Raw genomic sequence first — 27,266 nt, forward strand, 5'->3', positions numbered from 1 at the left:
AAAAGCAAAAAGTTGTGAATTACTGCTGGGAAGTCCACTCTGAATATTTTTTCAGCTTGAAAAAAAATACAGACTTCTCTGCAAGGCAGTGGTGTAATTCCGGGTCCCCGTGCGCGGGAGGCCGGGGCAGCTGGCTGGCCCCGGCGCAGGCGGCGTTTGCCGCCGGGTCCTCCGCAGCCCTCGCTGGCAGAGGTGGGGCGACTGCCGTTCCCCCGGCAGGCTCCCTCCAAACCAGGCTGCTGGGTGCCTGCTTTTGCACCAGGGAATTTAGTATTCAGGGAGATGGGGGCTCTTCCAGGAGCTCCTGGAAGCGGGAGCCAGACAAGCTTTTTTTTTTTTTTTTTTTTCACCCCCCCCCCTTTTTTTTTCCTCATTAAAAACACCTTAACACGCAAACGGACAAAAGCTACCAACTAAACACACACGCCCTATGTCTGCTTTAGCTCGTTTCACCAGAACGAAGTGTTTCCATAAACTGAGATCAGCTGCTAATTAGATTCTGTTCATTACAGGATCCTCCTGGCCGATCTCAGTTGAAAGATTGCTTGGACATTCGTTGTATATTCCAAGTCTTCACATTTGTTGTATGAGTATGTAGGTAGAACTAAATTTACAGAAGCGCGAGGTCGTGAACAGTTTTGCAAGGACTAACTGTTGATCCAGCTCTCGGTTTAAGTGAAAATCCTCAGAGCGGCTGGGTGCGGTGACTGGTATCAGCTGTTACAGGATGCTAATTCCTGCAGTCCCTTGGGAAACTGTTAGGTAGCACTTCTTGCATTTAACTTAAAGACGTATCGAGCTGGTTGTAATTTAAAAGTCCTCAATTAAATGACTTAGAGGAGGGGGAAGTAAGACTCATAGCTGGCAAGGACTCAGCTGCACAGTTATTTCCTTAATACCGGCGGTCCTGCTTGATACTTTCAGGCAGCTTGTGGAGTTCAGGAATGTCCATAGCTTTGTTGGAGGAGGGCACCGTTCTGGTTTTACTATCCCCCAAAACCCTGGGGAAACCAGTGCCATGAGAGGATGCCGTGACATAATGTACAGCTATTTTGGGCACTGTCCTGGCACACAGTCTGCACACCTTCCTTCCCTGACATACCTAAAATGCAGACATTGAGTCCAAATTCATTTTTAGAACTTCTTGTGTTGTTAAATGTGGAAATACAGGCAAAGATTATTTTTTGTCTAAAGGTACCTGAATCTTTCTCTAGCTTAAGACTAGAGACCTAATTTTTAGCTGGCTAAAGACAGGTAAATTCCTGATCTCCTTTTCCCCCATATTAAAACAAAGTTAATACTTTGTACTTACCTACTTTATAGGATGAAATATTTATTATTATTTTATTATAAAAGTGTTGAATATTCATAATATTTAGGTACCTTGATAAAGGGATTCTTGATGAGTACTCAAGATAGACAGCAAATTCTCCTGTAGTGACTATGTTTGTTTTACATCTACAATTTGGTTGGACAGAAATGCTGCTTTTCTGGCTGTTAGTTTATGATTCTTGGTAGCTCATAATAGTATTCCAAAAACAAATTCTGTTATCTGAGGAGTAATGCATTTGGACACATGGAATATCCATAGATTTGGGGAAAAGTGGTCTGGATTTAAATAAGTAAATGTAAAGCTCATTGTAGTTGAAGAGAAATTAAATCTTCTCAGCTTTCTTTGTAGTCCATTAGAATAGAGGCATAGAATTAATAAACATATTTCTTGTTTATTGAGAATTGCTACTTAGATTATTTGGTCATAGCTAGAATTGGAAAACTGTCTTTCACGAGGTGATGGATTATCTGGTAATATTTTTTGCATCTGTCAATCTGGATAGGCATTTTAATCATAAGTAGCTTCAACTTAAAAATCAACTTTTTGTTGATATGCTGTGATATCTCTTCAGTAACTAAAGAAGTTTCCACAGAAGCTGTAATATATGAAATCCATGAACTTAATTCTGATGTATGCTAATTGAGAGTCATTAAGATCTTCACCATAGCCATTGTTAAGGTATTTTTAGTGAGTCATAACGTCTGTAGTCATAACGTAGTACACAGATGTAAGAGTGTTCAGCAAGTAATTGGTTTCCTTCATTTCAACATGGTTAAAAATATTGAATATCCATTTCAGGCTATACATGGTGCAAGTACTGGTACAAATACTTCAGTGAGCAACAAAGAATTGTTCTCTGGAAAGTATTATTCAGATGATGAGGCTGTATTTGCCTCGGTAAAATAGCCAGGTAATAGCTTTCGTTAGACCAGCTGATGTATCTGGAAGCAATGGACAAGGCATTGGGAGCTCCAGTCCTCCTTCACATCTGAACTAGATCACGTAACTGAAAGCTAACATAATGTATATGCACGTAAGGTCGAAGCAAAGGTGTGAAAAGCAGCCCTGGCTTTAGCTTTGATTAAGGTGAAAGTAGTTTTCCTTACAATAGAAACATTCTCATAATGCAGATTTTTACTGTTATTTAATGCTGGTTTTAACAGTGTGGTGGTTTTTAATTTGTGTCAAGTAATAAAGCCTGTTGAGATCTTTATGCTTATAACCAGTCGTTCCTTCTACTGAAATCAGCTCCTGAAGTTGGAATGCTGTAGTATCGCTATATAAATGAAATATATATTTCATCAGTGTAAGGCACTTCAAGATAGAAAGAAATGTTGGTTTATGTGTAAATTGGTTTGTATTTTTAAAGTAGTGAAAGGGATTTTGCTTTTTTCTTTTTTTTTTCCTGAGCCTTTACATTGTAGGTTAAGAAAGCTGAAAGCATATGGTAGCAATTTTTTAACCTCTCTACATGAGGTGCTTGTCAACAGAGGTCCATACGTCCAAAGCTAGTTAATAACAGCTGCAGGCCAAAGTTCCTTTAAGAGCTTTTGCCATGTTCCAAGATTCTCAAAGACTTTGAACAAGTGAAGTTGGCCACAAGGGAAAGCAGCAGGTCTGCATTCTGCTTGTTAAGTGAACCCTGTTTGAACAAAAAAAATGTGGCAGAAAGTCAGAATATTCATGCTATAAAACTTGACCATAAAGTATCAGATATGATTGGCTAGTACACTGGTGCAGTTTAGCATTTATGAACCATTTGCTTCAATCTAAAACATTATTTTGCTGATTGCTTTAATGAGATATATACTTTTTTTTGAGAAAATTTGGAAGACTAATTATACTATTATTTTTCTGAAAGAATTCAGAGAACCCTGAACCTCAGGAATACTCTGTTTGTCCACGTCTATATTTTGTATATATAAAATATTAAGTGGAGAGAAAAGAATGTGTTTGAGGAAGAAAAAATTGCATTTCTCTTGACCTTGTGCTACTTTTTCAGTTTTATATTCATTTCCATTTTTGCTATGTTCTTTTCAAAGCTGTAGTGAATTATAAATTAAGAGAATTCCCTCAAGACAGCTTTCTATGCAGTCCATAGTTGCTTTGCAGCTTGGAAGAAGTCCAGACTTAAAACATGAAATCACTTTCTCAAAAGACATGGTCTGTATATTTTTGCCTATTGATTGAAAACCTTCATGGTATATTAAAGCCTTTATCAGAAAAAGCTCTTTAGAAGCATTTATAGAGAACAAGACTGTCTGGTTGGTTATCTGCCAGTAATAAAATATCAATAAACAATACTCATCATTGTTGTTTAAATACAATATAATGTGGGATGCTTGACAGAGAATACGTTTTGTCCTCTACATCAGAATGGTGCTGGATCAAAATACTAGATTCACAGTACATTTACAGGGCGCCGAGTGCCCCTAGGTGGTCAGAATTAAAAGTACAGCGTGAACAATTTTCTCATGTTTATCACATTCCTCCTGGTGAACAGCTAACCTTTGCGGCGGCCTGGGCACCGCTCTCGGACGCCGCGGCACATTTTGGGGAGTCGTTGCTGTTAAACAAGCGCTTCTCTTGCTTTGATTAGTCTCTGCTTTACAGCGGAGCGTTTGTGTGATGTTAATTTTAATCTGGAAATTGCTGACGTGCAGAAGTGGCAGTCTATCATTGCTCCCACTTATGGCTCCAATTTAGCCCTTGTCATTGCAGTTGTCAGTATCAATTGGGGATTAGACTGGGTTATGGCACGCGGAGCGGATGGTCACTGAATAAGTACCACTTTTCATTCCAGTTCGGCACAGTCTTTTAGAGCAAGACCGTTGATACAATCTTGTTAATGCTTTTCAGGCTCATTTATATTTTGTGGAAAGTTTTTGAGACTTTGCTTCTAGAACTGTTTTGGGGAATCTTTGTATTTCATTTTGCTACTGTATTTGAGATACGTAGGTAGTGAGGTGAGAGAGCTGTGTCACTTCTAAAATAGGTATTTCCAAAATGATACGCAAACTGCTGTTTCGGAAATGCTAGTCATATATCTGATGTACTATCTTCAAAAAGGATATGCATTATAAGATTTAACCTTTAAACTTGTATGCAAATTTGTTGTTAATTAGCCATGATGGTGGAAGTGAGCATTTGTCTGAAGAATGGAAATGCAGCTTCCAAAAATTGCAGGGCTAATTCCAAATTGTAAGGTTTTTAAACTGAATGCTATGTAATAATCCAATTCATTTAATTCTTCATTAAACGGGAAGAGAATGGAGACACCATCTAAGTATGGTGTATAAAAAAGTTTCTTGTTTGCCCTAATAGGTAGGTTTTCACTGACATAGACATTTATGCAGTAAAGGTGGGGGGCAGGGGGAGGGAAAGGTAAATCTCTCTATTGCTCTCTGAGAATTCTGGTGAATTTGCTTCTATGGTAACCAATTAGCCAGAGCTTATTACTCATGTAAAACAGGAACTGTTTGCATTTTTAAAACCTTCATTTGCAAAACAGCATGTCTAAATGATAAAGTTAAATTTCTTTCCCAAGACCACAAGTGTTCTTTGTAGGTGGAAACAACTAAGTTTACAGTTTAAAAAGCAAGGGAAAAGACGCTCCTAGGCAGCAGCATCCATCCAAACTAAAAGCAAATATTTGTTTTTGGAGGAGAGAATGGCTGTCCCCAGAGCAGCCAGCTTAGCAAAAGCAGGAATGGAAGGGCAGAACTCATCTTTTATGGAAGTCAGATAAATTTCATGCTCTTTAACATCGACTGTGACTGCAGGCTTTTCACTGAAGCCTGGCTCCTTCCCCAGTGTGAACAAAATAGGAAAAGTGATTAAAGTTCACTCAGTCCTGGACAGCAGGAGGCAACTGCTCCAGTATCTTCAGCTGAGGGAGAGGGTGAGAGGGCCCTTTAATATGACTTGTGAGGCTTCTTTGAAGAAGAGAAATAGGACTCACAGGGCCTATAGGTGCCTACACTAACATTCATTCATTTCCTGTACTTCATATGGCTTCTTTGACACATTGTAATATTGTCATCCCCTTCATTAAAATGTTCATTACGGAAGGGGAAAGAGAGAAAATGTAACTGTTAACTGGAGTCAAGGGTCAGCAAGTTCTGCTGTGAGCAAAGGGTTCAGGACTTCCTTGGATAATAGTGGTGACTCTTGAGCAGATACAACAGAGAAATGGAAAATGGAAATACAGAACTTACAAATTGTCCTGTTTATTATGCTATATTTTGATGGGCAGGAATTTTGAATGCCCTGTCAGGTCTTGAATTGACAAAGTGGCTAGAAGATCCTCCTGGATCATGCCTTTTGGCCTCTGTCACTTTTTTCCCTTTCCCTCTTTTTTTAAGTTGTTCAATCGGTATTCACACATTCTTATAACTAATAGGATTAGAGGCGTTGCAAAGGGATTTGAACAAGATAATTAGTTTACTGCTTAGTCCACAATATAACAGGCAAAACCCCTCTGAGAAAAGGCAGACAAAATGGGTCAGAAAATGTGTGGGAAATGAGGTAAGGCGTCTCAAACAGGGCCTCAATCAGCTAGACTATTATGAAAGGGTCCTGGAGTATTCATTCATTACTGCCGACTGCTGACTTTGTTGGCTTGGCCACTAGAGGTGTCAAGGAAAGAGACTTAGCTGAGCAGTTGGAAGCGTTCCTGGACACTACGGATTCTGTTTCAAGCACTTAAATGCAGTTTCATGTTCTTTGCCACCACGTTGCGTACACAAACGACTCTGAAAAATCGAAGCACGCAGCCTCGAGCGCTTCACGAAGCAGAGGGCCAGCTACGAAAGCAGGGCTTCTCTCAGACCCTGCTCTACACTGCAGGCTCAGGGCGAGACATACGGATGAGCTGTCAACTCATCAGAGTTACTTTATGCTTAATATTGTGCTTGCATCACTATCTTACAGGATTGTTTTGCTTGTAAATCTTCTAGCAACAGCTTGAAGTGATCCATTTAAATATGTTATTTTTTCGTGTTTGAAGATTTGCAACACAAAAAAGCCCCCCACTCTAGTTGTCTGTTATCCCCGCTCTGCAACATCAGTATATTGTGTGAATTACCAAGTGATGATACTTGGTTTCTGAAGGAGCAGCAGGAAATACTTCAAAGTTCCTGCGTTTTTTTTTTTTTTTTTTTTTTTTTTTTTTTTTTTCCCTCCATGCTTGTGAAACTTGTATGAACCACCAGCCAGATCAAAGCTGCCAGAAGTTGTTAGGAAATGTGTCGACCTGGGCTTGCCTGTATGGTGACTTAGAGCTCCCTCCTCTTGGCTGGAAGAAACAGCAGGAGCTGCTCTAATGAACTGTCCAGCAGCTTCATAGAAGTCAGTTTGCCAGAGTATATACAACCAGAGGTGAGAAGAGGTTAATCCATAAGGGAACTAGTTAGGAAAGCAAAGCGAGAAATATGAAGGAGTTGGGTGACCAAAATTCAACTTGAAGTCAAAGACGGTTGCTGAGATTTTCTGTTTTCTTTTAATGAAATTCTCCCTTCAATCTCTTGCTTTTTGTGCTACTTTGTAAGTTTGAAATACTTCTGATGTAGAGCAGAAGTGTGTGTTGTATAATACAGAATATCACATTGCCTGTAATGAATACATTTCCATTCATTTTAAATTGCTATATTATTCTGATCTTTCTAACTATATCTAACTATATTATATATCTAACTATATTATTTTCTGATCTCATAGAAATAAAAAAATTACTTAAAATTTATTTATAGGAATTTAGTAGGAAAATATCTGATAATCATATAAAATAGCATTTTAATTTGATGTGTTTAAAAACAAGAGGATGTCATAACATTATGGAAAAAATATTGCAAGTTAAGGGTAGGCTCACTTTTATATTTCATCATAGAGATTTATTACTATAATCTTCATCTGCTTGTAAATATAGGGAAGACAAAGACATTCACTATTAGGTATGTACAAATATGGTTGTAATAAACAATCCTGGTTTTGTAATCCTTGCTGTGATGATTTTTGCTATCAAGTGCATTTGCCTCAGACTTTTTAGCCTGCTTTTATTAATACATATACATATGTGTGACAATCCCCCTTTATTATTTAAATATTTTCTTCAGCAGTTCTCTGTTCAGCTACAATCTAAAATGTGTTCTCTGCTTCAGCTGAGATTCTCGTTTTTGTGTTCCTTATTAGTTTACAGTTGAAAAGGGAAATCATTAATACTAAAAATACTGTGGAAAACAGACCTGGGGAGAGATTTTCTGATTCTTGTCGATCTTCCGGTCTGGTATTGCACCATATATGAAACCATATGTTTACGCACATGGAGAGTGATCATCTGATGGAAGTGGAATGTGCTCCTAATTTAAAACCAAACAGACAGAAACCCATAACACCGTCACAACTGGGTATAAGATACTGGTATGCAGGAAAAATCTGTGCAAGAATCTTCTTCCTGTTCTATACAAGAAGTGGTATTAATCAGTATTATGAATAATAAGTGTAGTGATAATAAAATTTCAGCGAGATTAATGGAAAAAAAGAAGTTAAAACACAAGTTTAGGGGAATACTTAAACATATACCAAAGTCCAATAGAGCATTTAGTTTTATACATGGACTTATACCTGAATAAAGTTAGTAAGATGGAAGAAAATACTTAAGAGTTTAATTTGTATCTGAATAGTGTTTTGAACACTGGCTTTGAATCTGGTAAATCCTTTTCCTCAGAATACCGGGACTTTCATTTTTGTATGGGATAAGATTATCTAATACCTTTTTTTCAAATGTATATTTAATATCATTCTGTATAGTTAGTTATGTTTAGATTGTTAGTTAGATTGTTCAATTAGTAGCATTCATCAAAATATTTTTGGACATATTTTCCATTCAGATATTTGTGTACTCCATGATAGTGGAGAGGAAAATTTGGCATGTTTTCATTATTTATAAATGTGGGTGGGAAAATGCTTCATGGAGGGCAAAAGGAGATAAGGAAGAAGAAACCACAAGAGATTTTTTTTACAGATGAAGAACTTAATTAGGTATTCTGTATCCCTACTGAATGATCTTTCCTTTTTCACGAATTGCAGACCTTTCATTCTCAACCACAGTTTACTTAAAGTTGATATAAAGAGAAAGTATTTTAATATTTTATCTGAGTCTGCAGCAAACGCTTATAGACATATCCTCGTGGCTCCTTGATTTCTGTATTTTTTAATCTTCTTTGATTAATTGTTTAGAATATAAATTCAAAAAAAAAAAGGTATCTTCTTTGGGAATAACTGTCCTATTCACATCCTGCCAAATATAATGAAAAAGTTTCCTTTGATTTCAGTGGAATTTGGGCACATCTGAAGCACTCAGTACCACTGCAGTCCAACTGCATTGTAAATCATAGACAAATCCATTAGTGGCATTTCCTTTAGCTCTTCCAGTTCTTCTCAGAAGACCTGCCCTCTACCATGCTGTCCTTGATATCACAGTTCCTGTGTTTTTCTGCTGAGATGTAGGCACAAATTTTTAAAATATATTATTATTTTTGGATTGATAGTCCTCCTGAAATAATACCTTCCTAGCTGAAGCTTTCCTCTGCCTTGCCATGAGCTGGAAGAAGTTTCTGTATTTGAGTCAGAAAAATCCTTTAAACATTTTTGTTAGGAGTGCTAGGGAGAAGCAAGTAAGGACTTTCTAATTTCAGAATGGAAATAAATATTTCCATTTCCTTGTGGGGATAACTAAGAACTTGGCAAGAGACTCATAACCCCCAAAATAAAAAGCAAAAAGCAGCACCAAAACCTCCAGCTGAATTTTGTCATATATAAAGGAGAATTTTGATGAGGACACCTACGTGGTCCAGGTGCCTTGGGTATGACTTGCAGTGTCACGACTGGCATATGATAGTTCATCGTGGGGTGAGATGAAACTATGCAGTAGTTATGAGAAAGAAAATGTTATTTATTTTCATGTTCATGTATTCATCTGAGGCTGGTTTTGTGTTTGTTCATACATTCTTCATTAAAGAAAGATAGATAATTAAAGTGTTCCAACTTTTTTCCAGTATGTTGTGTTACATTTAGTAAGTATTTGATGATCCAAAAAAAAATTTGATCATATGTTTAACATTAAGTATGTGAATTGTCAAAATTAATGGGATTTAAGCACATTCTTTAAATAGTACATACTTCAGTGCTCTCCTAAACTGGATGAGATTATTGGTGTGTTCGCAGTTTGAGAGCTACATTTAACTGAATTAGTGTAATTGTTCATATTTCCTCCCATCCAATGTCTCTGAAGGTGCTGTACCATAACCTACATGCTTTAACTTCATGCTGTCACAGTCTGTCTTTTGAGAATACATATTAGACTTCCATTTCAGTTTTATAGAAGCTGATAACTGAGAGCTTGGAAGAGCAATGATTTTGTTTATTTTCAGAAGTAGTGGGGATGAGTGTTCTCCTGAATATACTTCATTCCTATCCCATCATAGTTATTGATTATAATTAATCAGTAATTAATTGATTAATTTTAAAAAATCCAAACCAGAAAAGTTCCCTTTTTTTAAGGTCAAAAAATAATAGCAGTGGTTGTATGTAAATGTACTCCCTCAGTCTATTTGAGTCTGCGGTGAGAAGTAAATGGCTCGGGAGGGGAGGGAGAGGTGAAATAAGTTTAGTTTTGATCACAGTGGAGTGAGTGTTCATTGAATCCACTTTTTTCACATTTTAAAAGGCACAGCAGAAGCTGAACTCGTTAAACTTTTCTTTCTGTTTCCAAGCTTCTGTCTTGAAAATTCCTTCAAAGCAGTTGTAGATAAGGGTGGTGGGTAGGGGGTGCTGTAAATGCTGCTAAATAGTAGGTGAATATAGAAATTAATCACTATAGTCATCTCTTCCAAATAAACTTAAGTACGTAGAATAGATAATTCAGAAGCTGTGACCGACCTGAATTTAACATAAACATCTGTCTTTAAATTAGGGAAATCAAGCTGCATATTTGTAGGGTATTGGTTAAGAATGAAAGCAGGAAATCATGCTGACAAATGAAGTATATGAGGAATGGGAAACAAGGTTACTTTGTGATTTAATACATTTTCCTAGGTATGTTAGATGTTTAACTATAGAAATTTTAGCTCTTTACTGCCATAAAACTATGACTTTCTTAAATGATATAGCTTCAGTAATTTTACAGTATTTTAATTCATAAAAATTCAGTAGATTGGAAGGGCTTTAAAAATGCATTTTAGTGGGCTTTTGACAGTTTTGATTTAAAAGCTTAGAGAAAGCAATGCACCTGTCACTTTTAATTGCAGAAAGCCTTCCATCTATTAACTTTATTTTGCCAGAACCTTCTAATGAAAAAGTTCCAGTAGCTAATTTAATTTAATTTTCTTTGGGTTTGCCAGAAGACCAATTAATTTTTTAAACTTCCAACCATTAAGCTGAGCTTCAGAAAGCAGTCTGTCTAACTTATATGCCATTAAATTTCATCATATGCTTGTCATACCTTAGGAACATCTTGATATCCTTGAGGAAATGTGGCAGTGAAATGTAGACATATTGTCTGCAGCAATAGGTAGGGTTTACAAATACAAATGTTAGAATGATTGGGTTATTCCTATCCATCATTAGATTGCGTCTCGCTGGAGCTGTAACTACATCTGTGCCTGGCAGGCTTGCGTTATCACCAGTGCATATGGGGACCATGTGTCAGTCTTCCAACAAAGATATATAGCCTGGTGTAGGATTGGACATGCTTGTATTTCAGCCTCTAAATCAATTTCTGGGACCTCTTCTACAGATGTTGGAAGCTGCAGGTCTGTAAAACAGTATATTGTAAAACGAACTGCAACAGAAGAATAAGCACGAGACATAATTAACTATATGACGATAGATAGCAAGTGCAGTAGAGCCTATGTAGAAGCAAATCCTCACATCTTCTCATCTATCTATGTAAGTATCATTTAAATTTAATCACCTCAGAGCTCTAAGTTGGTCCTATGCTCAAAGTGTTGCTAGCTGAAAAAGGGAATACAAATACATGTATTTGCAATTGTAAGGTATATATCCTAGGACTGTTGTACTGGCAAAACTCTTACTGAATTCTTTAGAAGTACAAATGGATATACACAGACTGCTTTAGCAGAAAGCCTACTTGTATAATATAAAGATGTCGTCGTTCCGTTTAATAGCAATTAGTGATGTGTGCGATGCCATGTGTTTTTGCATTTAAGTTTAATGCTCAAACCTCAATTTTTTTTTTAAAAAAAAAAAAGTATTATAAACAAAATACAGTAACATTAAGTCTTTATGTAAATGTTTATGGTGTATTTTCAAGATTAGGCCCCATGCAATTGAGATGTCTGTTCATTGGTCATTTTAAAAAGCTGTAATTTTGTTTTGTTTTGTTTCATGCCTGCAGGCATGAAACTGAGTTTTAAAAAACTATGAGCAGTTAGTAGGTCTTTCTTCCAATTATTATCACTCTTCTCTGTATCATTACCTAGCCCTTTCTATCCTGAAGTATGCTACTTACTCATGTCCAGAGTATAAAATGATTTGCAAATGAACACTAAAGGGACATATCAGTGTCTCCCTGCTTCATCCTAGGTATGTTGCTCTCTCACTTGATTGCAATCACTTAAATGATATCCATCCCACCCAACAGCCCTCTTGCTCAAAAAAAGCAAAACAAATGGACCCCCACCCGAAAAAACTAAAAAACAATTCCCACACAACAAAAAGGAACAGCTCCTTTCCCCTTCCACCCTCCAGTCCCTTTTTCTCCTAATTATTAAGGGTTCTCAGAAGGCTTTTCTGTTTCTTTACTTGAGCAGCAGCTCCATCAGCTACTTAGGTGAATCCAGAAAAATTGTTGAAGGGAAAGGATTTTGCATGGAAGTAGTAAGCAAAAGTGACTTGAAAACCTCTACAGGTAGAGGGAAAAAAATGTAAAGGAAGAAGAGAAGATCTGTTCTAAGATGCAAGTTAAGAATAGTTATTGTTTGGTGTCAGTGGAAGAGTACATATTTGGAACACAGAATCTGAGATCTGTAAATTTCAAGTGTAAAAAAAGTCTGAAAATTATTACTATTGCAAGCAGCTGAACTTATTGTAACTTTGAGGGGAAAAATTATAAATATGGCAGGAGCAGAAATAATTTTTTTCTTTAAACAGTTTGAAATTTATTTTTGCACAGTTTATTTCATGGATGTGATGTCCTGGAGCACTTGAACATGATTTATATATTCTTAGTGTAGCAATAAGGTACAGCCAGTGCTACAGCACTCAGAATTGAATTAGGAACATCCTTATACCTGGGAGAAGTATTATTCAGGTTTTTGTCCTGGATTGTTACTGATGAAGAAATCAGTTGTTCAGGTCATTCTGGAATTGTCCGAACTCTTTTTCAGGTTCTTTTTCATTGCTCGTGTATATTTGTATCTTTTTCACAAGGATTTTTAATTCTTACCAGAATGACTCCTTTATTCAGCTAGACTACACTCTTCTTACTTTTATAGACCGAATATGCTACTTTTGCTATATTCTCAGTCCCTTTAAAGCAGGATACCATCTCTCCAAATTCTAGTTCTCTTTGTGGTATTAATAGGAAAGAGATTGCAGTGAAATAAGTTCTAGAGAAATGACCTGAAAAGCCACAGAAGGAGAATCCAGGATGAAGAAGAGAGAAAAACATGGAGACTTTGAACAAACCCAAAATATAGGGAGACCTAAGGCTTTTGAGATGCTAGACTAGAGTATTAAATCTGTGGGACAGATTTAATACTGTGGGACATTTTAGTTCCATAATACTTGAATGTTCATATCAGTAGTTTTCCTTAAGTTTCCCAAGCAATACCATTTTCCTTTTCTCTTACAAACTTTTAGTTGACTTGTATTAATCAGCATGAGCACAACACACAAAAAGCACAATAAATAGAAAGTCACAATCCAAAAGTCTCTCCCATTTACTCACCCTAAACAGTGGAGCTCACTATTATTTTACAATGTGTTATCCACAGAGTTGAGGATACTGTGGACACATTTGCATGTTACTGCCATCTTTTTCATTGTTCATTTGTTCGTATAGTGGCTTAAAGTCCTAGGTGCTGGGCCAGAGACCCAACTGTGCCCTAGCACTGTACAGAGTTCAAACCAAAAAAAAAAAATGTTTTTGTGAAAAAGATTATAGAAAATGACAGATGGGTATAAACAGATGGATGAAGCACAGGAAAAGAATGAGATAAATATTGGTCATCTTGATAAGCAGTAATTATGACAGTAGCTTAGCTGTTGTCAGTTTTTTTAATCATCCATGGAAATCCTTTTATAATTTGCTTTTGTGTTTTTGCTGTTCTTAGCATACTTGTTGGCACTAACAGGCAATGTGATGAAAGCCTGGAGTATAAGTGTTTCATATATATTATGCGAATACGCGTGTGTTGCATAAAGGCAAGACCCTATGCAATCAAACTGTCTTGTTATGCAATCAGCCTATCTTTAGAGACAAGACCAAAATTGCATAGTTCTCCTCAGCTGAAGGAAGAAGTGAGCACAGTGCCATGCCAAGGTAGTATCTATAAGATCATTTCCAGTTCACTGTCCAAATTTCAGCTCTTCTTTGACAAAATATTCAAGGTTGGTTTTACTGTAAAAAAAACACTCGTAGTATTGAGCTTATTATTAGACTACCATTTGGGGTCGATACTTGATGACAAATGTTTGAGTCCAGCCTTTGTCATTATTACTTATCTGTGGGGAATAGCAGTTATGAGTAATGATGCAGGATCAGAGATCTACTCTGCTCAGTTTTAAGCAGAAAGAGTTTGCCACACTTCACTGAGTGGTATTTCAGAAGAAAAAAAAAAGAGGGAAAGAGGGGTTTTAGACTATTAGACAACAGATAAGACAAGCTTTCAATCAATTCCTAGAAGAGCTTACGGTTTCAATTTCAAAGCAGGAGAAACAATATTAAATATTAAAGACACGTTGACTGCTGCAAACTCCTACTAAAAAGAACTTTTGTTACGGAAAAAGTAGTAATAGATTTTTCAGCTACCGTTGGGGAGGTCTTCTGGAAAGTTAGGTGTGCTGTCTCATGTATTCTTAATGTGAGAGAATCCCCCAAACAAGCCAAGTGGATCTTTTAGCCATGCATGCAGTGAGCACATAACTGACCAGAAGAAATGGAATTTACCAGGCAGTAGTTTGCGTTCTCCATAATTTGTAATGTGTTTTATAGGTCTATCAAGTGCAGTAGTGGACTAAAATGTAAGCATCAAATCACCTACTACAGGCTGGTGGAATTAAAATTGCAGAATCTTCACTCTTCCCTTACAAGGAGATCATCTTTTGTGGCCTTGTATGGAATAGTAACACAAAAGAGTTGATACAAGTTTCTAATTTTGCTGTAAATTCCAGCTTGGCTTAAAAAGATGAGGAAAAAGGAATGAACAAAAGATACTCAAGCTTTAGTACTTATTAGCTGGACTAAATCATAATTTTAGAAACATTAAATGCAAGATATACATCCATATGGCTAAAAGTCATCTCTGTAAACTTCACGTAGCATTGTAAGTCAACAATATCTTCACACTTCATAGCTTTGCTGTTACTGCAGGAATTATTAGGGGAACTGTGCTTCCATTAGAAATGCATGACAAGTAGCAGTCAATAAATGTCACTCAGTACCTTCCATCAGCTTGGCCAATTTGAGACTCTATGGTAGATGAAGAATCAGCATAGGTTTAGATTTTTTTTTTCCCCCTTAAGAGTTTCCAGTTTTTCTTTCAAGGACCTTTTGCTAGAAAAAGGGTTACACTGGAGCCAAATTTGAAGTAGTATTGCAGTTCTCTCCCTTTGAAATTCTAGGTGGTCCCTTTCCCTTTAGAAGCTAAAACATTACTTCTTTTTTTTAATAGTCTTAAACAGGGAGAATTATGTATTCATTTAGTGGAAGTACACTCTAACAAAGACTCCTTGTCTTTTAAAAAATAATTTTGAAGTCTCCAATGAAGTGCATGTGTGGTCCTAATAAACTTCAATTTTATTTTACAATTAGCATTTGTCACACTAAGGACACTCTAGCACAATAAAGAATAAATAGTGGATCTTAGGCAATTATTTTCAAACAATAACAAAGTGCACAAATTGATTTAAGTGCACTTTTGGAGACATTGCAGAGTAGAATTGATTCTGTTGCCCGTGGATTAACTTTCATGCCAAGATTGAGACTGAAGGTTTTGGGTTATTCCAAACCCAAAATGTGATCCTACTGAGAGGTAAGAAAGCCTGGTACTTATCTTCTGTATGCTTTTTTATGCTGCAGAAATTATAAATCACTAATACTCAAAACTTTAAACAAGTCAATATTGTATTATACTAGATAGGTATTTGAAGTCAGGCTGTTTCTGAAACAAGAACATTAATATTTATTGACATCATTTAAATTTTTGATGTAATTCATTAGTTTTTCACTTTTATTGTACCTTTGTTTTATGCTGTATGCGTTAATGACATCTACATTTTAATAAAGGAGTAAAAATATCTGCTGTTTAAGTAATGCCAATATAATATGCCAATAGCTATAGTGAGAAGCACATTTCTGTTCAGTTATAGATTTATCAATTGATAATTGATGTTTAAAAAACCCCAATTAGGAATGAAAAAACCTTTAGGGATATCAATAGAATTGATACTAAAAAATAAGAGAGGGAAACAAGAAAGGAAATTTAGTCTGAATATTCTTAGCGAGGAAGAAGATTCATTCCTTACAGTAAGAACTGCTGTGACTCAGATCCTTCTGTCCACACTGAAGTGGTGACTGCCCTTTCTTGTGCAATACGTTATATTCCATCGGGCACGTCCTAGTACAACATGGCAGAGGGAGTTATCCTCTTTTAGCATGGGAGTAATTTATTCGCCTACTCTTTGCTACAGTGTCTGAGTCTCTAGGGAGCCAATAGAGCAAACATAAATGAGTATACAACACACAGAATCTGCAGTTTTGTAATCTAAATTCTTCTCACTTGCTCTGTGCTCCTCAACATGTTACTGGTACATGCTACCTTGGTTTCTCCATCTGCAAAAGACAGTTGATAACACCTTTCACGTAGACATACGTCAAATTTTATTCCTCGTATCAGAAGCATGTTGGAATGATGATATGACCAGTGATAATGATTTACAAAACTAATCCTAGAATTTATAGTTCAGTATTCTAATCTTGACAATGAGAGAAATATGTGCTGTGAGAAATACTGGCCAGTGCTGGCAGAAGCGGACTCAACTCCTTTTTTATCGTTGTTATTAAGAATAGTTTTATTGGATATTTTACTAGAGAATAGAAAACAAAATCACTGAATTGGAGACTGAATTGTTTATTTCATAGTCAAAGATGAATGTTACAGCAGATTTTTTCGGAGGAGACTGTAGATTGAATTGTTAGGCATGTATTTGTTAAGCATTTCTTTAGTCTGTTTGTATTAATTGATTTGTAGGCATGCCAAAAGCTAGGCCTTGAAATACAGATGTGAGAATCCATTTCAGTACGGGAGTATCCTCGTGATAAATTACGCAGTACTGCAACTTGTAATACAGTAACTATGACAGTCAAACATGTCAGTATTGTAACAATTAACTGGACAAGTCTCATTTGACTGAGGAGGAAGGTACTTGCTTGGTAATATATTTGCTTAAGGTGAGGTAAGAAGAAAAGGGCTGTGTTATAGAGGAATACATTCCTGTTTGTTTATTAAGCTTATATTGCAACATAATGTATTTCTGCCATGAAGGAAATTTGAATTCCAGATAGGCTTAAATAGGTTCAATTCACCTGAGGTATTAATTTTAGAGGAATTATCGCTTCAGGATATTCTCCCTTCATTTACACAGTAATGCAACAGTTTAATAGCATGTCTGTTGTCAGAGATTTTGTATGTTGTTCTGATTTTACTACATCATTCTGAAAATAATTTTTGTGCTTAAATACCTTATCCTACTGCAGTGAAACTGGAGATAGCCAAACTGTGCCTGTATAGCATTCAGAAAGGCTTTTAGATTAAATTGCTATTCATATTGGAACTTTGCAGTTTAGGAATATAAATTTCCTTGTTGTGTGACAATGAAGGAAGAGTCATAAGCAATAAAAACAATCTGATTAAAGGTTTCTGTGCTCACACAAAGCATCCAACATGGAGTAGGAAGACTTATTTTTATTCAGATTTAGAAAATAGAAAACTGCTGGTGTTTTAGTAGTGAAACTTCTATCAGAAATGCAGCCAAACAGGAAAAAAAAAAAAAAGAATACTTTGCCATTTCAGCCTGTCATCTTTCCATCGGATATCCCACTGCTACAGCAGCTGTTGCCACTAAGAGGCTGCTGACAGTGTTTTCTCAGTGTTGTCAAAGCAAAGGTTTTTGGTGGTTCTTTTTACCTGAGAGCTCTTCCAAAGCTTAATGGTAATATAAAATTTTCCATCCTTTTCTTAAGATGTGCAAAGACAGAGACTTCTGGCTGTGGCTCCCTTGGGCTGTGCTGTCCCGTTGCAGCAGGTTGGATGTTCCCGGTGCCCAGGTTTTCCTGCTGGCGAACTCCGTGCCTCCCCAGCAAGGCTGTGCACCTCGTTTTCCCAAACACCAAAACCAGGGGGAGAAATTGGGGCTCCTGCAAGCTTGGGTCTTGCTCCGCTGAGCATCCTGTGATTAAGCAGGTTTCACTTGCTCTCACTGCAAGGAGCTGTGTAATGCATGAGCAGCGTCTATCTTCTCCCATCCACCTACATTTCTGTATTTTTATGGCATACTCTGGCACTTGTAGGAACACTGCATAGCAGTGAAGAAGTAAATCATAGCAAAAATAGATGAAAAGGATCAGATCATTTGATATTTGTTAATGAATTATTTAATTCATCTAATTTATGTATCTGTTTATAAGATGTAAAGGCTACTTGCTCTGCCAAAACATATATGTATATTTTTTCACCATCTTTGTGTTCCAAATGAAAATCCACACATGCAAATACTATATTTGAATTTCAGTCAAATAACTTCTAAAAATTTCCAATCTGTTTATTTTTTTGGATGCCATGTAATTTTATACTCTGTAGTGGAGTTTGTGGCCCTGTAGGGCATGTGGGGTTTCATGCAACATATATGTAGCTAATGCTGAAACTGTTGTTTTCCAGTAGAGGAGGAGTACTACCAGGGATTTACTCTTGTCATGTATTTTTAAATCATATTTAAGGACATTTGTAATGGAATAGCCCTCTTCTCATCTGTTTTTATACATTGACACAAATAAAATGATAGGTATTCAGTACTTTGTTTTACTTGATATTTCTCCCTTTGCGTTAAAAATCATGACACATTACTCATTCCCAGTACTCAGTATTTTACAAAGTAGAGAATGGCAGTATAGATTTATGGTATCACTCATCAGACACTGAGGGAGGTTAAACCATGGAGGAAAATAAAATTACAAGTAATTAAATTTACAAGCAGGTTTGCCATCTTCAAAAGATTTATTGTTTCGGAGTGAGAGTGAACAATGGTTTTAGCCACATAAGAAAACTCTGATACAACCTTAACAGTGTATGATACAGATATTATATGTGGAGCTTCAATTTATTTAATTAAAAATACGGTATTCCTTTTAAGGTTAAATGGGATAATCAACTGGGAACCATTCATGGTGAGTAATAGAATAGCTGCAATGCAGTACTGTCTGCCTTTTTTAAGCCCTGAAGCACTCTATCAGGCTCATTAATATCAGGTTATCTGAGGGCTTTATCATCTGATAAAGAAACAATAGACTATATAAAATTTTCAGTTTTTCTATGAGGATAGAGCATATTATATTTGTATAAATTTCAAATATTAGCAGAATTCTAGTTTTAAAAATGTTTTCTGATGTACTTTGTCTATCTACTAACCGTTAAATATGATAAATAGGATTGAAGCAGTTTTGTCCTATTTCATAGGAAAGATTCAGTAGTATTAACTGATGATATGGAATGAAACTGATGGAGAGGAAGGTTGGAGTGACACTTTGTGGGTTTTTTTCCCCCAATGATTCTTTCCTATTTCATTAATATATGAAATAGAACAGTCTATATTCTTTCAGGGATAATGTGAAGTAGATCAGGTTCAATTCAGATGTCTTTGAGTATCCTCCTATGTATATATTTTCATACAGAGTACGACTGGATATATGGTTTGGTATATGGATTTGATTTTCTTTTGCTTTTGAGAAATTGATGTTGCAGCCAGAATGCTACAAGTCAGCAAAATGCTTGACACATATACAGCTCAGCCATACTTAAATTTGAAACGAGCAAACCACTGAACATGGGTCAGTGCAGTCACAACCAGAGCAGCACCAGGGCTCATCTGTTTCTTCTCCGAAAAGAGCATCTTTCAAATTCTGTAAGCCTAACTAGACATGATCATCCCAGATGCCTTTTTATGTAAAAATCTGATATTTAGCTCCAGTATTCCTGTGCTATCTTCTGGTTAGTGAAATGAGTTTGAGAAATGTGTTTGAATTACTTCACAACTGAGGTCCTCTCACACGAAAAGATGTTAAAGTTATATATGGCTATTCTGGCCCTGAACACTTGCTTGCTAGTGTATGAAAGAGGAGATCTGGTGAAGGCTGCGTGATTGAAGGTGCTGTGCAAGCCAGCGAATGAAATGAAATAAGCCCACAAAGTTGCACTAAGTAATTTTCCTAAGAGTCAATGTCTAAGACACTCCACTTCAGACTTTGTAATTTGGGATGTATCCTCTTTTGAAACAACTTAATAGAATTGAGAACAGTTTGGTTGAAAGGCTAAGGGCCATGGGACAGTTCAAATCGACATAAGCTGAATTTGTCAAAATGTCTGGTTATTGCGTCATTGTGCTCTCTTTCAAAAAGTCTACAGGATATCCTTGAATATTTTCACTCTAGCTGTATACAAAACACTTACGAATCAATTCTGCTGTTCCACAGATATACTATCTTTTTATGTAAAGTCTGAAATGTTGGGCTATGATGTTTTTTGCGAATAGTTTGTTTGAAACTGAGATTGCTGTTTTCAAATGTGAAGTCTGGTTCATGCCTCCTCTTTTAGAAATTCAGGGTTGTTATTGTCAAAGTAGGACATTCATTTGTTTTGTGGCTTAAAAGTTTCTTAAATCCTCTAAAATTTGGGGGTCCCAAGGGCCGTAATAAGTAACACTCAGTGTGCAGACATATTCAAATGCTGCCTTTTTTTGAGATGGGAAAGGGAGTTCACACAGCTATTAGTGCAGGGATAGAAAATAATAACCAGTAGGCTGAAAAGGTTACTTGGGTCTTTCTTTACTGCAGAATACGGGCTACAAAGTCAAGTCCATGCGCAACATAACCCCCTTCAAAATTGTCTGGTTTCATCTGCAAAACAGATGTTTACCCCATTTCCCCAGAAAACTACAGTACTCCCTGTGCTGCTTGTGACCGTCACTTCTGTGAGTGAAGGAGTGAATTTCTCACTTCTATGAGAAAGAATTGCAGTGGTATGTGTTAAAAATCTAAAAAATCTTAAAAAAAAAAAAAAAAAAAAAAACCCAGACCGGACACACAGCTACCTCTCACTCGGTCCTAAGTCTACAGAGTATGAAACTAAGGTCTAGTTTATTCAAGAAGAAAGTCAGATGTTTGTTTAAGGCCCTCAAGGTTTTTATAAGAAAACCATATTAGACTGAGCAGATGAGAACTTGAATCAATCAATAAATAATTACTAAAAACTTTTCTCTAAAAGTAGGAATAGATTTTATGTTGAAAACCGTAGTTTTTCTTTTTTTTTACAAGAGTTAGAATTTTGCGATAAAGAAATGAATTAATAACTTGCATTTTATTATATATACAATTCCAGAAATGTTTCACAAAACATCAGATGCTTTGCTAAAAATTTTTTTGGGGGGGAAATTATTTTACCAGCATTAATTATCCTTCTGCATTTAGAGGGCTGGTTTAAATATGAAAAAATGCCTTGCCTAGCAAATTTGGGAGCCTTAGCAATCAAGTAGTTTACATTTCAAATATAGTAAAATTAGCAGGGCACACCATATTTGAGTTTACAGGAATCTGCAGTACATGAAAAAGATGCTGACTGTGATGCCCTAGCAGTTAATCTACCATGCTTTTAATCATTTTTCTCTCTCATGCATACATGCGCACACATACAGTCTCAATGTATTACTTATTGAAACACTTGGCTCAATAATCCCTAGTTTCAAGTTCTTGCATGTGTTCTGAGATTTGTAATTAGTCGAAGAAAAAAAGATTTTGGCCTTCAATATTTTTCATTAGTTTTTTTTTTTTTTAATTTACTCATTTCCTTGATTTTGCTCATCTTCCTCTTTTTTAAAATTATATGAAATAGTAAATGGTGATACTCTCTTTACTGTCATAAAAAGTGTAATGCACCATTACCTCATGTAGTATATATTTATGTATGTGGCAATGGTTTACATAGTTATATACATACATCTATATTATAAACTAATCGTTTATCATGATAGAAACCACTTCTGCTAACTAACAGCTTTATACAGAATTTTTATATAGATAAAATATATTTGTCAGTTAAAGAGAAATGTAAATATAGACATTCACTGTTTATGTTTGTTTATAATGGATTCTTTTAAGGAAGTAGTCTGTTAAATCATGTTACCATAACAAATGCTGAAGGTTGCTATTTCATTCATTGCCATTGAATTTATTGTCAGAGCAGTGCAGTCATATCCCATTTCAAGATTACTTAGGTGGCTTTAAAATTAAATCACAGCTCATAGATTCTCTTTTTTCACATACTGTTGATATTGTTAAATTGGGTCTCATTTTAAATGTACTTTACAAGGAATTGCAGTGCAGTTAGATGCACAAAACATGAAAGATTTAGTAAATAGATTTCCCAAAACCGCTGATGAACTGGATAAAACAAAGTTGCTGTCGAGGTATGTAGAATTATTTTTTCAAGCAGATTATTTCAAAGTAAATTTTGCTATGGTTAGGCAGTGTGGGTTTTATAAACTTTTCAAACTATTTCTTCAAGTTCATAAATCTGTAAGAAATCTATAGGCCTGATTTCTATTAACTGGAAATATGAGCTCATGCTACATTTCATGATTACATTTTAGGGAAAGAATATGTCAAAAGCATGACTGTTTATATATAATAAATGACATTATTCTGCTTATTCACCCTGTGCACTCGCTTACCTGTTTGGTATCTTATTTGTAGCTTTCTTTTTAGGATGCTTCTCCGCAAAGTTGTCTCTAGAAAGGTCATTAAGAAAATATCTCCAAAAAGCAAGGCATTGAGAAAACTTACTTTTCGCGTTAATGGTTGGAACATACTCAGTGTGCTTTTGAAATGGAGCTCATGGCTTGGTGTTACTAAAATGAAATCTGGTTAGCCGCAACAAAACTGCTCTGTGAACTGAACTGAAGTCCCAGTGTAGACAAAGCCTTGTGTGCATCTGACTCGTTTCTAGTGTTTATTCAGATGCTCAAGGAGGGCCTCTTAGTGTGATTCCTTATAAAGAGGTGCATCTCCGCAGGCCTCCAAAAGGAGATCTGATTTCCTAAGCTTTAAGACTACCAGAGAGAAAGGTCATTTTGAAGGCCTTCGGACATCTTTGAACCCTGTGCATGGTGGGTACATTTGGTCCAGGAGAGCAAAGTATAGACTGAAGTGCAACCTCCAAACAGCATAGTGTAGATATATCACCAACTACCTTAATCTATTGATCTTCTCCTATTTCACTGAATTACTAGTTGATGGGACATAGTATACAGTAAGAAGACTGGATTGTACTTTGTGTGTTTGTGTTGGGGGGTCTTTTTGCCTTTCTTTCTTTTCAATGTCTCTTGTTTCATTTTTATTTCACTTTTTTAGAATTTTTTAAAAATTTTATTGCCGTATGGAACTGCTAAGGCCAAAAATATTTCCAAGTTTCAGAAAAGGGATTGGATATTTATATTTATAGCAGAAAATATTCATTAATAAGCTTGCAGTAATAATATTTCTCTTTAGGAAAAGTTTCAGGTGTCCAGGTTAAGCTTGTCACGCAGAGATTTTGAAGGGGTGCTAAGGAAAAGCAGTAGATACGTGCTGCAAGATGTTCTTTAATGTCTTCTTTTAGAATATATCTGAAACAAAATTCAGGAATGTATTGATCTCAGATGTGGTACAGCTTGATATTTGTTATTTCTCAACAAAATGCTACTCTCTTTTTTTCCTTCTTTTTTTGGTCTTCGTTGCGTAAGACTGAACACACTTTGAATCAAAAATTTGATGTCATGGGTTTGGAATTGGTTAAAAATTAAAACCAGTTAATTCAAAATTAAATCAATCTGAACTTCATTGTTAAATTATGTAATGCTGTTACTTCTTGTTTGCCATATATATCCTAATTTTGCAAAGGAACAATTTAGTGCAACACAGATCAACTAATTTGAATATTATTGTTTCTTTAATTTCTTTGCTTAAAAATCAATTAAGGTTATTAAATAGGCTTTATCAGAAGCATTGACTGAGCTATAATGGCTGAAATTATTTTTACTTTTTTTTTGTTATACATGGAAAGAAATGTATACAGCAAATTTTAATCTTTATTTAATCTTTCTTTTCTTAGTGATCTTAGTGAAAATTTGATTCAAGCAATACCAAGAAAGGCTTTTCGTGGAGCAGTAGACATAAAAAATCTGTAAGTATTTTTCTTTTCTTTCGATGTGTGTTCTGATGGTAGTGCTTTGCCAATACAGTATTCTTCTGTTGCATCAGGTATCTTTTTTCTCAGCACTTCTATAGCTGCTTAAGGAATCTCTGCATAAAAGTGAAAACATTTGTTCTGACAAAACACCTTAGCATATCCTGAGCGTCCTAAACTTGCCCTATATGAAATCCAAAACACTGAAATGTAATCAAATACGACAAGACATCGTAACTATTTGCTCATAGTAACCTGAGTTCAATATTTGAATTTAAGGCTACTTTCAACATTTCATTGTTTCTTATGGAAAAATGCATTCTGCCTCAAGTCCAAGAGCTTACCTTTTGTTTGTTCACATAAAAGAAGGAAAGAAAGATTAATTTTGCTAGAATATGTTTTTGTACTTGTGTGACTACTTTTCTTGCACAGTTTTGTTTTGTGGTAAAATAAATCCTTTCTACAAGATTTATCCTTATTTTCCTAGAGATGATGGCCTTGAAGTTCATGGGCAAATTTTGAATTCCTGTGGCTTCTAAACATGGAAAATTTTCAGTAGTGACTTCCAGACTTTCTATTCAGAGTGGGTCAGTTTATTGTAGTGAAACAGCTGAATGGCCTGAAGCCTGGGAGGAACTTGTATAGCAGAAAATAAAAGGTCGTGCACTGGAAAGCTATAATGAGTCTAAAGCTGGAGACTCATCAGTTACGAACAATTAAGAAAGAGAGCAGGCATATACTAGTGAGCTCCTGAAAGACTATGAAGATGCCACTGTGATGCAGCTGTAAGAAAGCATAATTGCTTTCTTACTATGTGTAAATAAAAATAGGGAAGTATTAGTTCCTTATTTGAAGTTTTCATTTGTATCAAAATACTTTTTGTTTCAGGCTGCCAGTGTTTAAGAGGAACTTTTCAGAGGAACTAATTTTTAAATGGAGTTCTACATGCTTATGAAAAGAACTGCATGGTTTAGTATCTCTAATAGCAGGAAACTAGACAGGATATCCATTTCATTTCTTTGTTCTTATGATGGATTGCATTTGATTATACTCTTGGTAGTACTGCTCGTGAATTATTGGTTAGGAGGCATTTTTCAAAGACTTACCAAAGAACACCAATATTCAAAGGATGCCAAAGAGCATTACCTCCTACTTGCTGCAGTACTTGGAAATGCGGGGTTTCTTGTTTGTTTATTTAAGCGTGTTTGTGACACCTTTTTTGCCTGCAATAAAACCCTATTGTATCACAGTGGAAAAACTATTATGTTCAAATCTATTCTGTTCAAAAACATGAAAGCACTTCTCAAAGTAGCTTTGTTACTTTGTTTAATTGATGTTTTATGAATTTCTTCTCAGAATTGGTCCCATAATTAATCACAATCTAAAAGAGCTCTGGCTACAAGCAGGAACCTCTATTTTTTTATTTGATCTTTTATATCTGAAAACTGATATAGCTTCTGGAAAAAGATTTCTGTAGTAAAACTAAAAGCAACATCAAAAATTTTCTAATGGCAGGGCAGTATTTTAGAATGCAATTAGTACACTTACGCATTGCGAGTTAGCCTCTGCTTGCTGACTGAAGCTATGCTTTAGCTAAGATAATATATGTATATATCTTAGTGTGTATTTTCAAGGCAAGGCTCCTGAATTATGCTTGAAGTTTGTATAGAAGAGCAGGTCTGCTCTTTAAAGCCTTTTGGGAGATTATTCAAGTAAAACTAGCGTAAAGGTCATCGCATTGCCTGGCTGGCAGATGAGTGCCTCTACCCCCTGCAGAAGGGAATCTCCAGCCGTTGCCATGTGCCTTTTTCTCTGGGTGTTACTGCATGTTTCAGACCCAGACGGCTCTAAAGCCTCTTGTAGCGAGGCATACAGCGTATTGTAATAGCAGGAATACAATAGATACCTCCTTTATTAGTGATCCCAGAAAAAGAAAAACTGTACTGAAATCTTTATGATCCCACTACAACTGAAGGCAATAAGGAATATATTTTTCTGTCTAGTAAATGCAATGCTGCCCACATTGCTGGTCATCTAGGGAGAACACCCTATCTATTGCAAGCTGTAGATTTACGTATCAGAATAAGTGAGTACTAGCTGTGAGCCAGATGGGATCGTAGAACAGCATTTATGTCGCTGGATCGTGTATTCACACCCTGAACGGCGTTTGTATCCATCCAGAGCTCAGGCAAGAGGAACCAAATATTTGTATATACTCACTGAAAGTTCTCATCAACAGAATATAATATTTGTTATTTCATCATTTCTTCTGTAACTGCCCGGTAGTGGACCATAACATTAAAGATGTTAACGAGACTCCTGGAAGAGATAGGTGAGGGTACAAAGAGTAAAGTAAACCTGTAGTAGAACATTTGCTAAGTTGAAATTTGCATGTGTAACACCATCAATTACATTAATTGCAATGTGGATTACAAAGACTTATCCTAAATCCGAGAAACAGTAGCCATCATGATAGCACTAGTATCCTGTTTCAAAGGCAGTTAACAAATTTGTAAAAGTTGGACTGATTACGTATTTTGTCTATTTTGTTGAATGTAGGCTCACCGTTCTGCCACTCCCTCTAAATATATCACCAGCTGAATCATGATTTGGAACATTTTGGAAAGATTTTACAGTAGTCCAAGGTTGTTCTTCCAGTCATCACAGAACAGAAGGAATTAGATGTTAAGTCATATTATCTAAAGGAAATTGCTTCCTTTAAGGTTGCTGATACCACTAAGATTATGATTTCATACTCTAGACTTCTCCTGATGTTTCTGAGAAGCAGCTGTTCAGTTTCCATGGATCTATTCTGTAGAAGATAAAAGAACCAGAACTGACAGGACATTGTGAGAAATAACAACCTGGGCAACCTATTTCAGTGTTTGCCCACTCTCATAGAAGAAAAAAAGAAAATATAGATTCAAATTCGAATTCTGATTTCCTCTTTGACAACTTGTGTCTACTGCTACTTGTCCTGTCCCTGAGGAGAGCCTTGCTCTGCCTGTACCCTCCCATTAGGTAGCTCTAGGCAGCACTAGGATCCTCCCTTCTGCTTATGGGTGAACGGACCCAGTTCTCCCAGCCTGGCCCTGCTTGTCACCAGCTGTCGTCCCCCAGCATCTTGGTGGCCTCCACTGGGCTCACCCCAGTGTGTCAGTGTCCTGCTTGTCCTGGGAAGGCTGACGCTGGACACCTGACTC

At 36.1% G+C, this 27,266-nt stretch overlaps 1 protein-coding gene across 1 annotated transcript in view; it reads left to right on the forward strand.

Moving 5' to 3' along the window:
• SLIT2 (slit guidance ligand 2) overlaps positions 1-27,266 on the forward strand; it is a 250,364-nt gene that overhangs the window by 123,827 nt on the left and 99,271 nt on the right. Inside the window, exon 5 of the mRNA XM_062575387.1 lies at positions 23,989-24,060. Within this exon, the coding sequence (XP_062431371.1) occupies positions 23,989-24,060 (72 nt within the window). The remainder of the gene's footprint in view (positions 1-23,988; positions 24,061-27,266) is intronic.

The sequence above is a fragment of the Rhea pennata genome, chromosome 4, assembly GCF_028389875.1.
Source record: "Rhea pennata isolate bPtePen1 chromosome 4, bPtePen1.pri, whole genome shotgun sequence".
Lineage (NCBI taxonomy): Eukaryota > Metazoa > Chordata > Aves > Rheiformes > Rheidae > Rhea > Rhea pennata.